This window comes from Etheostoma spectabile, chromosome 24, assembly GCF_008692095.1.
Source record: "Etheostoma spectabile isolate EspeVRDwgs_2016 chromosome 24, UIUC_Espe_1.0, whole genome shotgun sequence".
Lineage (NCBI taxonomy): Eukaryota > Metazoa > Chordata > Actinopteri > Perciformes > Percidae > Etheostoma > Etheostoma spectabile.
This window is the reverse complement of record NC_045756.1, coordinates 10,124,670-10,137,343: the sequence shown is the minus strand read 5'-3', so window position 1 is coordinate 10,137,343 and position 12,674 is coordinate 10,124,670. Positions and strand designations below refer to the sequence as shown.

General features: G+C 37.9%; 1 protein-coding gene across 1 annotated transcript in view; it reads left to right on the top strand.

Annotated features, from left to right (window-relative positions):
* The window catches only part of LOC116673667 (E3 ubiquitin-protein ligase HECW2), a 78,112-nt gene that overhangs the window by 39,348 nt on the left and 26,090 nt on the right, over positions 1-12,674 (top strand). The window contains exons 12-13 of the mRNA XM_032505884.1: positions 560-676; positions 8,802-8,881. Of these exons, the coding sequence (XP_032361775.1) occupies positions 560-676; positions 8,802-8,881 (197 nt within the window). The remainder of the gene's footprint in view (positions 1-559; positions 677-8,801; positions 8,882-12,674) is intronic.

Sequence of the window (12,674 nt, the reverse complement as noted above, 5' to 3'; positions counted from 1 at the left end):
ATAATCGCGATAAAAATTTTGATCGTGATTATCATTTTGGCCATAATCGTGCAGCCCCAGTTCATGGCATAGCAGGGCACTGCACGGTGTTGCAGGGCACAGTAGGACGTAGCAGGACGTAGCAGGGCACCGCAGAGCGTAGCAGGATGTAACAGGGCATCGCAGGATGGGTAGCAGGACCACAGCGACAGCTGCAACCATGACTTAGGTTCATCCCTAATCCAAGGAAACATGTTGGGCAAAAAAGAACATAAGAACTCAGGGGAATAACTCCCCAGAGCTACGTTAGTTACAAGCATTTCTGGGACATAGATGTACACAAATGGAAAGATAGAGGAGAGAGGAACTAAGTGTGTCAACAGAAGTCTAAAACGATAACAGCATAAATAAGAGAGACAGGGTAAAGAGAGGAGTCTGGTCGGGCTAGAACTCTTCCCTGCCAGATCTGGCTATACTACCCTGCCTCTCTCTAGTTTGATTATATGGTACACTTTTGCAATTTTTTTGATTACCTTTACTGTCACCATAGTAATTAACACAAACATACACACTTTACCAGATATCAGAGTATACGGAGGACAATAACTAATGACTGCAGACCTGAGGAACAGCCAGCCAGTGAGCTGCTGGCTGATGAGACTGACATGCACCCTTCCATCCCAGTAATTCTCTCACTGCACTGAAGTCTGTAAAGCATGTCCAGAAGATCGATTTTTTTTTCTTCAGACTGTGTTTGTGTGTGGTGTGTGTTGTGTTGTGGGGTGTGGTGTGTGTGTGTGTGTGTGGTGTGTGTGTGTGTGTGTGTGTGTGTGTGGTGTGGTGTGGTGTGGGGGTGGTTTTGGGGTTTGTGTGGGGGTGTGTGTGTGGTGGTTTTTGCAGCCCGAAGGCCCCGTGTGCTCAGCCCCGTTCCGGTCTCGCCTCACCTGCGTTCATCCCCCAGCGTGAAGTTCCTCCCCCCCGACTTCTTCACTGTGCTGCATTAAAACCGTGGAACTGTTTTTTCTCTTTTTTCTTTTAACCAATCAATCTCTATTTTTCCCCCACTTCCTTTTACCATAAATTTTTGGGAAACCCCCCCTTTTTTTTTTCTGATCCCAGACTTGTTATTTTAAACGTGCAATTGTATAATTTTTTTCTTTTTCATCCCAAAAAAAGCAAAATTTTGTTTCGTTTAAGGAACATCTAGTTTTCTGCAATTTTTACAGAAATAAATTTTTTTTATTTTTTTTACTATTTTTCCCCCCCCTTTTTTTTTTTTGTTCCCTTTTGGTTTTGGTTTTTTTGGTATCTTGGTAACGGAACCCCGGGGGCCGAACGAAAAAAACCACCGTGGGGTGTAAAGTACAAAAAATGGGCTGAAAATGTCACTCCCAAAAAAAAACCCTCCCCTCTTTCAAAATTTGCTTCCAAAGCCCAAGGCCAAAAAACGGGTATAATGGCGTGCTTTAAAAAAGGTTTATTAATTTTTCCCCCCAAAAAAAAAGGGAAACCTGGCTTCATTCATTTTCGGTTACGGGGATTTATTTTCATTCAATCCAGTACTCGCAAAACCCCGTGGTCCCTGTGCATTACTTGAACCCCGCCATTTATTGGCCCCCCCCCTTTATAACATTCCCCTAGACCCCGGCGTCCCTTCCGGAACGAACCCAATTTGTTCAATTTTGTTCCTTCCCCTGACCATCCTACCCTAATTTAAAAAACCTTTAAAAGGAAATCTTAACCCCAAAAAAAAAGCCCCTTTTGTAAGGGGGGTTGCCCAAAATTCTCGTCCATAAAAACCTCCAGACTATGCCAAATGCAGAAACCATTTTAAAGCTGCGTCTTTTAAAATTTTGGACCTTTAAAGCATGTGGTATTGGTAAACAAAAAATCAAAAAAAACTACCTAAAAAGTTTTTTTTTTTGGGGGCACCCCCATGTGTATTGCAAAATGCCAATTCACTGTTCTTTTTTTTAAAGTTTTTTTGTGCTAAGGGCAAATTTTCCTTTTCCCTCAAAAAGTTTCCTTTTGGCCTGCAAACCAAATCAATTTCCCAAGCCCCCAGGCCGGGACCCTTTCAATGTTAGAATTTCGGGCAAAATTTAAAATGTTAAAAAAATTTTCCCTTTTCTTTTAAAAAAGTAAAAATTTGGCCCCCCCGACCAAAACCCCACAAAAATCTTTTTTTAATAACCTTTCAGCTTTGAGGTTCTGTAGATGACACAACCGCATTTGAAGAAAATTGGGGGTCGCGGGTTCACTCTTTGAATCCTAAAAAGTTTCAACCCAAATTTGTATTAAAATCAGTTTACCCCATTTCCTTTTTCAGGGGCGCAATGAAAAAATAGCACCCCTAAACCCGGCCCCCTCAATTTCCCGGAAGAGCGCCTGTCTAAAAACCCCCATGGGGTTAGCGGGGAAAGGGGGTGCTGCACCCCCCAGCCCCAAAAACTTTTCACATAGACAGCTGGTGAAAAAAACTTCAATATTTCGCGGGTCATTTTTTTGGGAGTACTTTTTAAATCACCAGCCCAACACTTTAAGGTCCCCTTGCCACGTTTTCCCGAGATTGTATCAGAAACCCAACGAGCTTAGCACTCTACCGGAAATTTTCCCACTTTTTTTTCCACCCTTGCCCCTGCTGCACACTTTAATGACATCAGAAACAGAACATTCCAACGGGAAATTAAGGGAATACAGGGGCCTTGGGTTTTTTTTTAGTCCGGGGCCCCGGTTCTCTCCGTTTAAATAAGTTACTACATTTTTTTACCCCGTGGAAAATAAATATTTTAGGGCTGCCGAATCCCTTTTGGGGGTTCAATGGAATTTTTTAATAATTTAAGCTTTTACGGAGGGGGGTTGTCGGGAGATTTGGGGGCATACGGGGAAAAGTTCATAAGTCGTATAATTTTAAAAATCCCTTAAAAACATTATCATTGAAAAATTTCATTTTTAAATGCATGCTTACTTGTTTATCAAATGTTTTTGGGCAGGGGAAAACTAGCCTTTTGCCCAAAGGTAACAAAATCTGCCGAACAGGACATTTATGATACTTAAGTAAAGTACTTTGATAATTAGCACTAAACACAAATTATAATTTGGAAAGGGCATAATGGTTGGGGTAAGGTAATTAGCTAAATCATCGAATTGAGGAAGGTCTTGCTTTCTTTATAAAGTAGAATGAAAGATTCAGCCCCCCTTCCCATACCAATAATTTCCATACAATCTTTGACTCATAAAATTGGAAGCACATACATAAAAACGGTAAATGGATAGTGACTGCACAGTATCACAGCGTATCACACCTTATTTAAAAGCTGGCCTATAATACTTTCCTCAAATTTGCAGTCATTACCTACTTACATTAAGAAATGAAAAAAAAAAAAAGTCCCAGTTTTGTCTCCATCAGTCAAGAGGACCGGGATCAGTTTTTGACCTCTCTTTTAAAAAGTCCTCTAGTTCCTTCCTTGCTGTGACAGTCACTTCCCTTTCCGGTGCTTAGTCGTCCATGGAGAGGAGGAGCTCCATATCTGCATCTTTTCAGTTCATCTTCTCTTTTCTCTTAATCAACTGTACCTACTAATTCAGGTGCTTAGCAAACGTGGTCACCTCCTTCTACAACAACAATTTGTTTGCCTCTTCAGAATGCCAAGTGACACTAGAGTCAAGCAGTTGAACTGCAGCTACAACCTCTCCTTTCAATTACCTCCGGCAGTATTTTTCAGTGCTTTAGTGGCATTGTTGTCATCCTTCTTTTTTTTTTACATTTGTCAGCATTGGTACAACTGCTAACAACAATACATTTTTGTCTTGGAACAACCGCTCAGTGAGGATGATAAAAGGCTCAAGAATAGTAGCAGTTGCCTTAGCTGACTTGGTTGTCAGGTTCAGTGTTGGGTCAGCCTTTTTGGGTCACTTTAGGGTCAGAGAGTACTGCTGAAATGGGCCCCCAGATCAAAGACGCTCCAGCATAAAGCATGTTGAGTTTTATGAAATGCCAGTTTCCCTATTTCAGTTCTCGGGACAGCACCTCATCTAAACCTACACACACACACACCCCGCCTTTACATAACAACCAGTGCTCCATATAAAATATAAGTAATTATAATTAATTATAATATGAGGACTGTGGGATTTATATTCCCTAATTCATCGTGATTCTTGAGATAATGCATATATGATAATCCCCCCCTCCAAAAAGATATTAGAATTCTCATTTGGACATTGATCACAATGGCAACAATCAAAGCTTCAAAGCATTCGGGTAAGCCCTAGAACATTGTGTTAATATGGGCTGTGTATGTTTGTGAGTGATACGCAGATCGGCTTTGACCCCATCTGCTTTTACGCTTAAATTATCTGCACGCACCCACCCAAATAATCTATTTTCACTCCCCCTTCACTAGTTTCCTGTAGGCTACGTTGCTTTTTAAATTATGTATTGTATTGATAAATTAATATTGCTAAACTGAGCTACTGTTACACAGTACAGGATTGCAGTGTGATTGTCTAAACCCGGCCTGTTGGCTGGTATTTGAAATGCATGCAGTTTGCTGTATCAGTAATATATTAATCAATCTCTCTCTCTCTTGCTCGCTCGCCGAGTAGTCCTATGTGTGTGTGTGTGTGTTGGAACCTAGATGTTGTGGGCAGTTCTTGTGCGTAGTATGAAATAGAATCCTGCTGGTGCCACTGCTAATAGGTGAATTTGAATGAAATTCACTGACTTTGGCTATTTAAAGCAACAGTTCAACATTCTGGGAAATACCTTCTTTACTGTTTGGCCAAAAGTTAAAAGATAAAAGATCTGGAAGAAGTGGGGAAAAAAACTAGCTTGCAAAATATGGAATCCGGAACAAAATCTGCCTCACATAACCCTTTTAAGATCTTAAAATTTACTGAACATTTTCAATTACCCCTAAACACAATTATAATTGGGTAAATTACAAAATCCTAATTTTTGGGGTGCCCGTTTTTGAAAGTTTTTACCCCCCCTCCCCACCCCAAAAATTCCATACATCTTGAATCAAAAAATGGAACACATACAAAAAAAGGGTAATGGTGAATACATGCTCAAGGGGAAAACTTCCCCTAACAAACTTTTCCCCCTTTTCTGGTTGATTTTTCCCTTTTTGTCTTTTCTCCTTTCCCCCCTTTTTTCCCCTCCCTTTCTTGCTTCTAGAGTCCCCTACCGATGTTCACCCCCAACACGTTTGAAGAAATTGCCATAAGGGTTCGTCGGATGTCCCCACTTTGAGCGCTACCAGCAAAACGGGTTTGGGTGGCCTTCCTAACGTTTGCCAACCACAGGTGACCCAGGGGCTGGGAGTGAAGCCCGACCACACTGGCAAGGGGGGGATGTCCTATAAAGTTTGAAAAGTCTCATATTCTATTAACCTAAAGTTTTGGGTTTTTTGGATACGTAGAATGTATTGTTTCAGTTAAAGAGGTTTTAGACTTGTAGATTACTCAACTTTCTACTTTGTGGGGAGCTAAGGAATTAAAAACAAAATATGACCTCCGAATTCTTAACACATTTTGTTCTCTGACAGAAACGGAAAAAGCATAGACGAACCATGGATAGCGATCCGTTTTTTCTGCACTCATATTTATTGGCGTTATTTTGAATAAAGCAAAAGGCGAGATGTTTTTGGGTTTTAAATGCTCATTGCCTCATTCCTCTCTCCTCTAGCTTTTTGCGATCCTCGGTCAATGCCCTTTTGGGCGGGACAAGACCCAAGGAAAGGGGATTAAGGAGGGGAAATTAAGGAGGGAAAGGCTCGGATGTCATGCCTGAATGTTTGAACATTCGGGGGCCCCCCAAAAACACAAATTTGGATGTGCCCTTTACGACACTTTCAGCTGTTTTTAAACCCTTTTGAAATAGGTCCGGGGGATAATAGTATGTAGTACGTAAATAGTAGATAGTAGTTATTTAAAAGTATTAGTGTATAGTAGTAGTAGTAGTCTAGAAAAACCCCCCTTATTGTTAGGCAATCTGTGGTGTTTTTTCCCCGCTTTAAACTTTGCCCCCTTGATTGCCTTTCCACCCGTGAGACTAAGGGGAAATAAAACCAAGGTTGAAAAAAAAAAAAAAAAGTTTCGGGGGAAAAAATCCTGGGTGTTTTTTTTCCCCTAAAAACCCTTACCAAAAGGTTTGGGATGCAAATTTTAAATAAAAAGGCGGGTGGATTTGACAAAAAAATAAAAAATTAAAATAAATCTATTTGAAACATTTATAATAGCTGTTGATTTTCATTATTACCGATCCGGCCTGGTCTTGATCTTTAATAAAAGACTTTTTGCCTTAAAAATGAGCGAGCTTCCTAAATTTGATCTTTGTGTAGTCTCACCCATTTTTCCTGATCCACTGGGGGTTTTGTGTGGCCCTCCGCTGCAGCAGACAGGAAACACCCCAAGCTTTCCGCTTTACGAAAAAACAAAATTTTCTGCGTACTGATGTTAAAGGTTATGTTGGGCGTGGGGTAAGTTTTTTTATAGGGGTCTTTCATGTACGTTTTGTTGGAAAATTGAGATTTTGAGTCACACACCCCTTTTTTGCAACAAGGAAAGCCGACGACGGGGTTTTTATTAACCCTCCCTAAGGCCCCAATAAGCTAAGGGTTTGCAAGTGGTGAAGACATAACTATGTAAGAATGCAAAAAACTGACTGCATACCCCAAAAGAGGTCTTAGATTAGTAATACAAATTGTACATAGGCTACGTACATTAATACTTTTCCGCTTAAGTAAGTCAGATCCCTCGGGGAACTGGGGTTTGGCCCCTTTGGGTTTAGGGTTCCCCTCCTAATTGATATGTTAATTTCTTTTTCTTTCGACAGATTTTTCTTTTAGTACGGGGGTTTTAAATCTTTTTTTTTTTTTTTTTTTTTTTTCTTACGGGTGAACAGAGTCAGAGAATCACCCTTAATTGAAGATTACAAGTCTTATAAAACCAAGTAAAGATTCTAAAATGAAAAAGAAAAACCAAAAGACATATAAAACCATAAAGTTACACTTTTTAAATATTACAACCCCCGGGAATTTAAACATTTAAAGAGGGTTTTCATGGATATCTACAAACATCTGTGTTTAATGAAGGGGACTGACACCTTTCCTTGACTCTTCAATAAAAACTAAAAATTAAAAAGGGGACGTATTTTTAAAAAAAAAATTTAAAAAACTTTAAAGAATTAGGAATGAAATATGCTTTGGGAGAAAATTTAAAAAAACCACTTTATAATCTACAATACCTTATTTTAAAAACTATTTCCCGCCGCGCCTATTTTTAACATCACCTAATCCAACCCAAAGAAGACTTTTAGAGATTTAACAATTTTTTTAAAAAAGGGCCCTCAATGTCAAATAAAAAAAAATTTAAAGACTATAGGTTTCAAAATAAAAAGGACTTTTCCCCAACTTTGGGATGTGCCAAAGGCTGAAGAGAGTTTAAACAAAAGGGGTCACTGGAAAAAAAACGAAACAAATTAAGGTTTGACGAAGAGTTAAAATTTTGAGAGAATAAAAGATTTTCAATACATATTTTTTTCAGGATACAAACATTCCAAAAACCTATATAAATTTAGGAAGAGTAGGAAAATTTACTATAAAAATAAATTTAAACACCAACCCCCAGATAAGGGGGAATGGTTTTAAAATCTTGGAGCAATTTATGGGCAGCACAATTTATTTCGGTATGTTATGTGATCCTATGGATGCAAAATGGGGGATTTTGAACAAACAAAAAAAACCCCTCCTCAAACATTACTGGAGAAATCCCTCCTAAATATCGGACTATTGCCCAAACGGGCCGCAGTCTCTCAAAAATTCTGGATAAGAAATTAAAGACCAAAAAACTTAAATAAATATTTGGTTAGACTTTTTTTTAAATTTCAGTTTTTGGAAAGGGAACATACCAAAGGCTAAAAGTTACCTGTATGTTGGGGTGCGTCGCCTTTTGTTTCTCCGAACCCCAAAAAAAATTTTCCTGTAGGGACAAAAAAGGGGCTTATCTTATTTATTTATCTTAATAGCTTTTTTTAAAAAAAAAACAATAACCAGAAAAATGGCTAAATAGAGAACCTAAAAAATCCGAGGGGGTAAAAATAGTCGGGAAAAAATTTTTTATTACGGAAAAATTGCTTTGTTTTGAGACTTCAACTGAAAAATGTAAAAAAATTGGTAAACTGGAAGTCTTACTTGAAAGTGAATTAATTTCTTAACTGGATAATTAATTTAATTTTTTTTTTTTTCAAAAGTTTAAAACAAAAAGACTTCGTCCGAATGGGGGGAAAAAACCCTTAGGTCTTTAGATTAAAAGGGGCTTTAATGTAAAAAGGTTTTATTTTTTTTTTTTTCATTATGTCAAGCATTTCACCTTACCTATGATGACAATGTCTGATGTCCTGTTTTGTCTATTTTGTTATTGTGAAAATAATAAAAACCCAGTATAAAAAATGTCGGGGGGATTTTTTAAAATTTTTTAAAAACTTTACAGTTATCCACTAATGATGAAAAATTTGTGATAGATTTTTTAAAAACTTGGAAAAATGAAATTTTTTAAGTTAATCAACTTAAAATGAACACTTATGTCTCTTTTGTGCGCATATCACCTTTTTCGTGGATCATTTGCCGTCCACATCTTTCTTGCCCCCCGGCTGCCTCTCCAGAGCATGGGCCCGGCCTCCTATCACCCCCAAACTCGACCCCAAACCCCGCACCACGTGCTGGGGGCAGCTCCACTTGTAGCCCAAAAAAACAAGTGTTTAAGTATCTAGTCTGCTGTTAAAAAACTATAAAATGCCCTTTCCCCTTCTTTTGTAGGTGGGGAACCGGCCCACCATTTTGCCCGGCCTTCCCACTTTTACCTCTGCCACGGGGCATTGCCAAACGTTTGCAAGGGGGTCAGTAAAAACAACCCAACCTTTCGGGGAAAATCAAATAACAAAAGTTGTTGGGGGAAATTTAAAACTTATGCAATGTAATTTGGGACGGGGCCCCCCAGGTCTTATTTGCCAAACCCTAACCTCAAAACTTTCCAGCGGGGGGACTTCAACTTTGTGCCCCCCCATAGTTTTCGTAAAATCAGACAGTAGAAAGGGGAATGTTTTTTTTTTAGGACTATCTCCTGGGAAGTCTGTTAGGGCGGGGGAAGTTTTTTCGGGTCTACTTTTAAAAGTTTTTTTTTTTTTTTTTTTTTTTTTTCCAAACTTTCTTTTTTGGTTTTTCAACATGTTTCCAAACAATCAAAAAGGCAAAAGTGTTCCACATCAGGGGAAGCCCAGGGTATTGGTTAAGTTCAATTTTCACCCTTTTCCCTCCCGCCAGGTTTTATAAATTTTTAGAGCAGCCTATTACTATAAAATATTAAAAAAGAAAAAAACACCCCTAAACCCAAAACCACCCTGAGAAAAAAACAAATACAACAATAAGGGTTTTCTCTATTTTCCGGGATTTGCCCAAATTATTTAGATTTACTGGTTCAAACCAACTAAAATGTAAAATAAAGAAAAGGAGTCAATTTACAAAAAAAAAGATTTTTTTAGGACACTGCGGAAGACCAACCGCTACAAACTCCCCGCCCCCTATTCTTGTTTTTTATATTTTCCATAAAGGCCCCCAAAAATTTTGAATGCGATAGTTTCCCTTTTTTAAAAATGAAGAACTTTTCCTTTGGTAAGGTTTGGATATTTCATGATACCTTTCAGGACCTGGAGAACAACGGGGGTCAAAAAAAATTTATACCTAGTATCGTCTCTAGAGCTTGTTTTATCTCCCTCCAAATTTTGAAAAACTTCTTGCTTCCAAAGGGAAAGGGGAAGAATTTTCCCTTTTTCTTCTCCACACAAAAAAAATCTGGGATGGCCCTTGTTTATTAACTTTTTGGGGTCACAAAATTTCTCATTGCCAATGATATTGCAGTTTTTGGGGGGTTGTTTGAATTTTGGGGTTTGTGCTTCAGCAAACCTTTCCCATTTTTCCAAAACAATTTCCTGTTTTCCCCCTCCGGGCAGATTTCCCAAGAGATATCAAGGATCCCTCCACTAAATGCTAATATTTTTGAATAATTCCTTTCAAAAGAAAATCATCTTCATTTAATTTCCAAGGGGGGGACTCAGAGGGATGGACTCACATCGATTTTGAGATGTCAATAAAATTTCTCATTTGCAATATTTAAAAAAAATTTTTGCTTGGATATCGTACCTACCTTTAACTCTTAAAAGACACAAAACCCCGCCCTCCGATTCCACCAATTCTATTGTTTTTAAACCCTTTTTTCACCCATTTCCAAAACCAGGATCTCCTACCGGGGGGGAAAGATGATTCCCCCATTTTGGACTGAAGCGGATAGGGGGGAGGTCACCTAAATACTCTTCCCCGATACAAACCAAGTCTTTTTTGCTAAGGGTTTTTTTTTTTTTTTTTTCCCTTTTTGATGTTTGTGAGAAAATTATGGGTAGGGGAGAGGAACGAACAATTTAAATAATCACCCTGGCAAGAACTTTACTAAAAAAGAACCATATCCTAAAATGGCTGCCCATTAGTACAAAGTTTTTTGGGGCACCTGGGCCCTCCTCTCCAAGGGTAAACAAAGTTTTAAACAAACCCTTTTGGTCGCTGTTATTCCAAGAAAGGTATAAAATTTTTAGGCCGAAAAAATTGCAGGAGGTGGCAAAGGGATGTTCTGAAACAAATATAGAAGTTTGGGCTTATGTTGGATTAAGGAATTGATTTGTGCTATAATACAAAGGTAGGGGATTCCATCTATCTAAAGGCAGCAACTGATCTCCATTGGGGATGTTAATGCACAACTTTATATTGGTCTATCCTAATCCCCAATATTAAAAAAGCTACCCTTTTTGAATTGAAAGGATTCCCACACTTTTTTCTTCTGTATTAAGAACTTAATGGACTTATCTTATTTTTTTTATTCCTGAATTTTCCAAAGTATTTTTTAGATCTAAAAGGCAAAAGGTCTTTCGTTTTTCTAAAAAAAAGGTGAACATCAGCAAAAAAGCAATCTATGTTCCGTTGGCCAAATTTTCAAAACCGTTATTTTTTTATGGGGCGACCGCAATGGCAAAATTTTTTTGCTAAATAAAAAATAAAGGGAAAGGGGGACCCCGCCGCCCCCTTTTAATTTTTAAATTATTTTGAATAACCCGTTTGTTTTCTATTTTTAGATAAGGCTCATTTTTAAAATTTAACCCTCGACGAATTGTCCCCCACCAAATTTTTTCATACTCGAATAAATAGGGTCACTCGACTCATCAAAAGGGCCTTTTGGGACCCCTGATACAAACTGTCGCTTTTCTTTCCCTTTTATAAAAGAATCCACCGTTCACATTTTGAAATCCCTGTCTTTTCATAAAACCCTTTTGGTCACAACTAATTATTTCGGCAATATCTCTCCCTCTACAGCCCGACTTACAAGACTTTAAATCGACATTAAAACTTTCGGTCTTAGATTTTCCCAAAAGGTTGCAAGGTTTTTTCCCGGTTTTAGGGAATAAAATAATCAGGGGTCCTTTAAGAGGCGGGAATTCCCCTTTTTTTAAAAAGATTAAAAAATTCAAAAAAAGGGGGGGTAGCTTTTTCTTTTTAATTTTTTAAAAATTCTGTTGGGAGCCCTCTGGGCCTGGGGGTTTTTCTTTCTCAATGACTTTGATAGATATTTCCTCTTTTGTTAGGCACGAGATCGTTACCATTAATTTTTGAATATTGGTTTGGGAGATTCTAAGAAAAAATTTTGCTCTTTTTCCTTATGCTCTTTTTGGCTGTATGTTTTTCAAAAAAAGACCTTAAACACTTCATTGATTTCTAACGGATCGGTAATAATCCCTCCCTGATTATTTTCAACTGAGGTAATATTTTTCTCAGTTTGTAATTGTCGGAGTCGCCAGGCTAATAATTTTCCAGGTTTTTCCCCTTGATCATAGGAACGAGCTTAAACGCAAAATTTTTGAGCGGTTTTTAGGCAGAAAGTTGTTATACGTGTTCTTAGTTAAATTTTTTTTTGGGTGTTTGGGCATAGTGTTGATAAAACTCTCTCAAAACCCCCAACTCTGTACCAATCTTTGTTTTTGATAAAATTGTTTTTCCTTTGGGTTTTAAAGCTAATTATTTGACCCCTTATATAGGCCTTGAAGGCTTCCCACCTTGAAGAGGGTGGTGTTTCATCTCTATTGATTTCAAAATAGATGCTAATTTGATTATCTCAAAAAAAAATCTGGTCCAAAAGCCATTTCGTTTAAAAACCACCTACGGCTTCCTTGTCTTTTAAATCCTCTAAAAAAGATATTTGGTGCATGGTCGGAAATTAAGATGTTCGTATTGAAGTCCTTTTTTTATGTTCAAAAAGGAGAATTAAAAAAATAATCGGAACTGAATTGACTTTTTGTGTTTTGAAAAACGAGTATTGTGAGCTCTTTGGATTCATGTCTCTCCAAATATCCCAAAAAATTCCTTTTAAAGTATTAATTTTTGTCTACTTTTGAGTGGGGTTTTTCCGTACCTAAAATTCTTTCCTTCTGGGGTTTTTGTGCAGTTAAATCTCCTGCATAATATACGCCCGACAAAGAGAATTGTAAAAGGATTTGAAAAACTTGGTCGTAAATTTGGGCATAAATATTACAATTTTTTTTTTCTGAGTAATTGGCCCCCAAAATAATGACCTCCCAGCCTTGTCTCTAATAA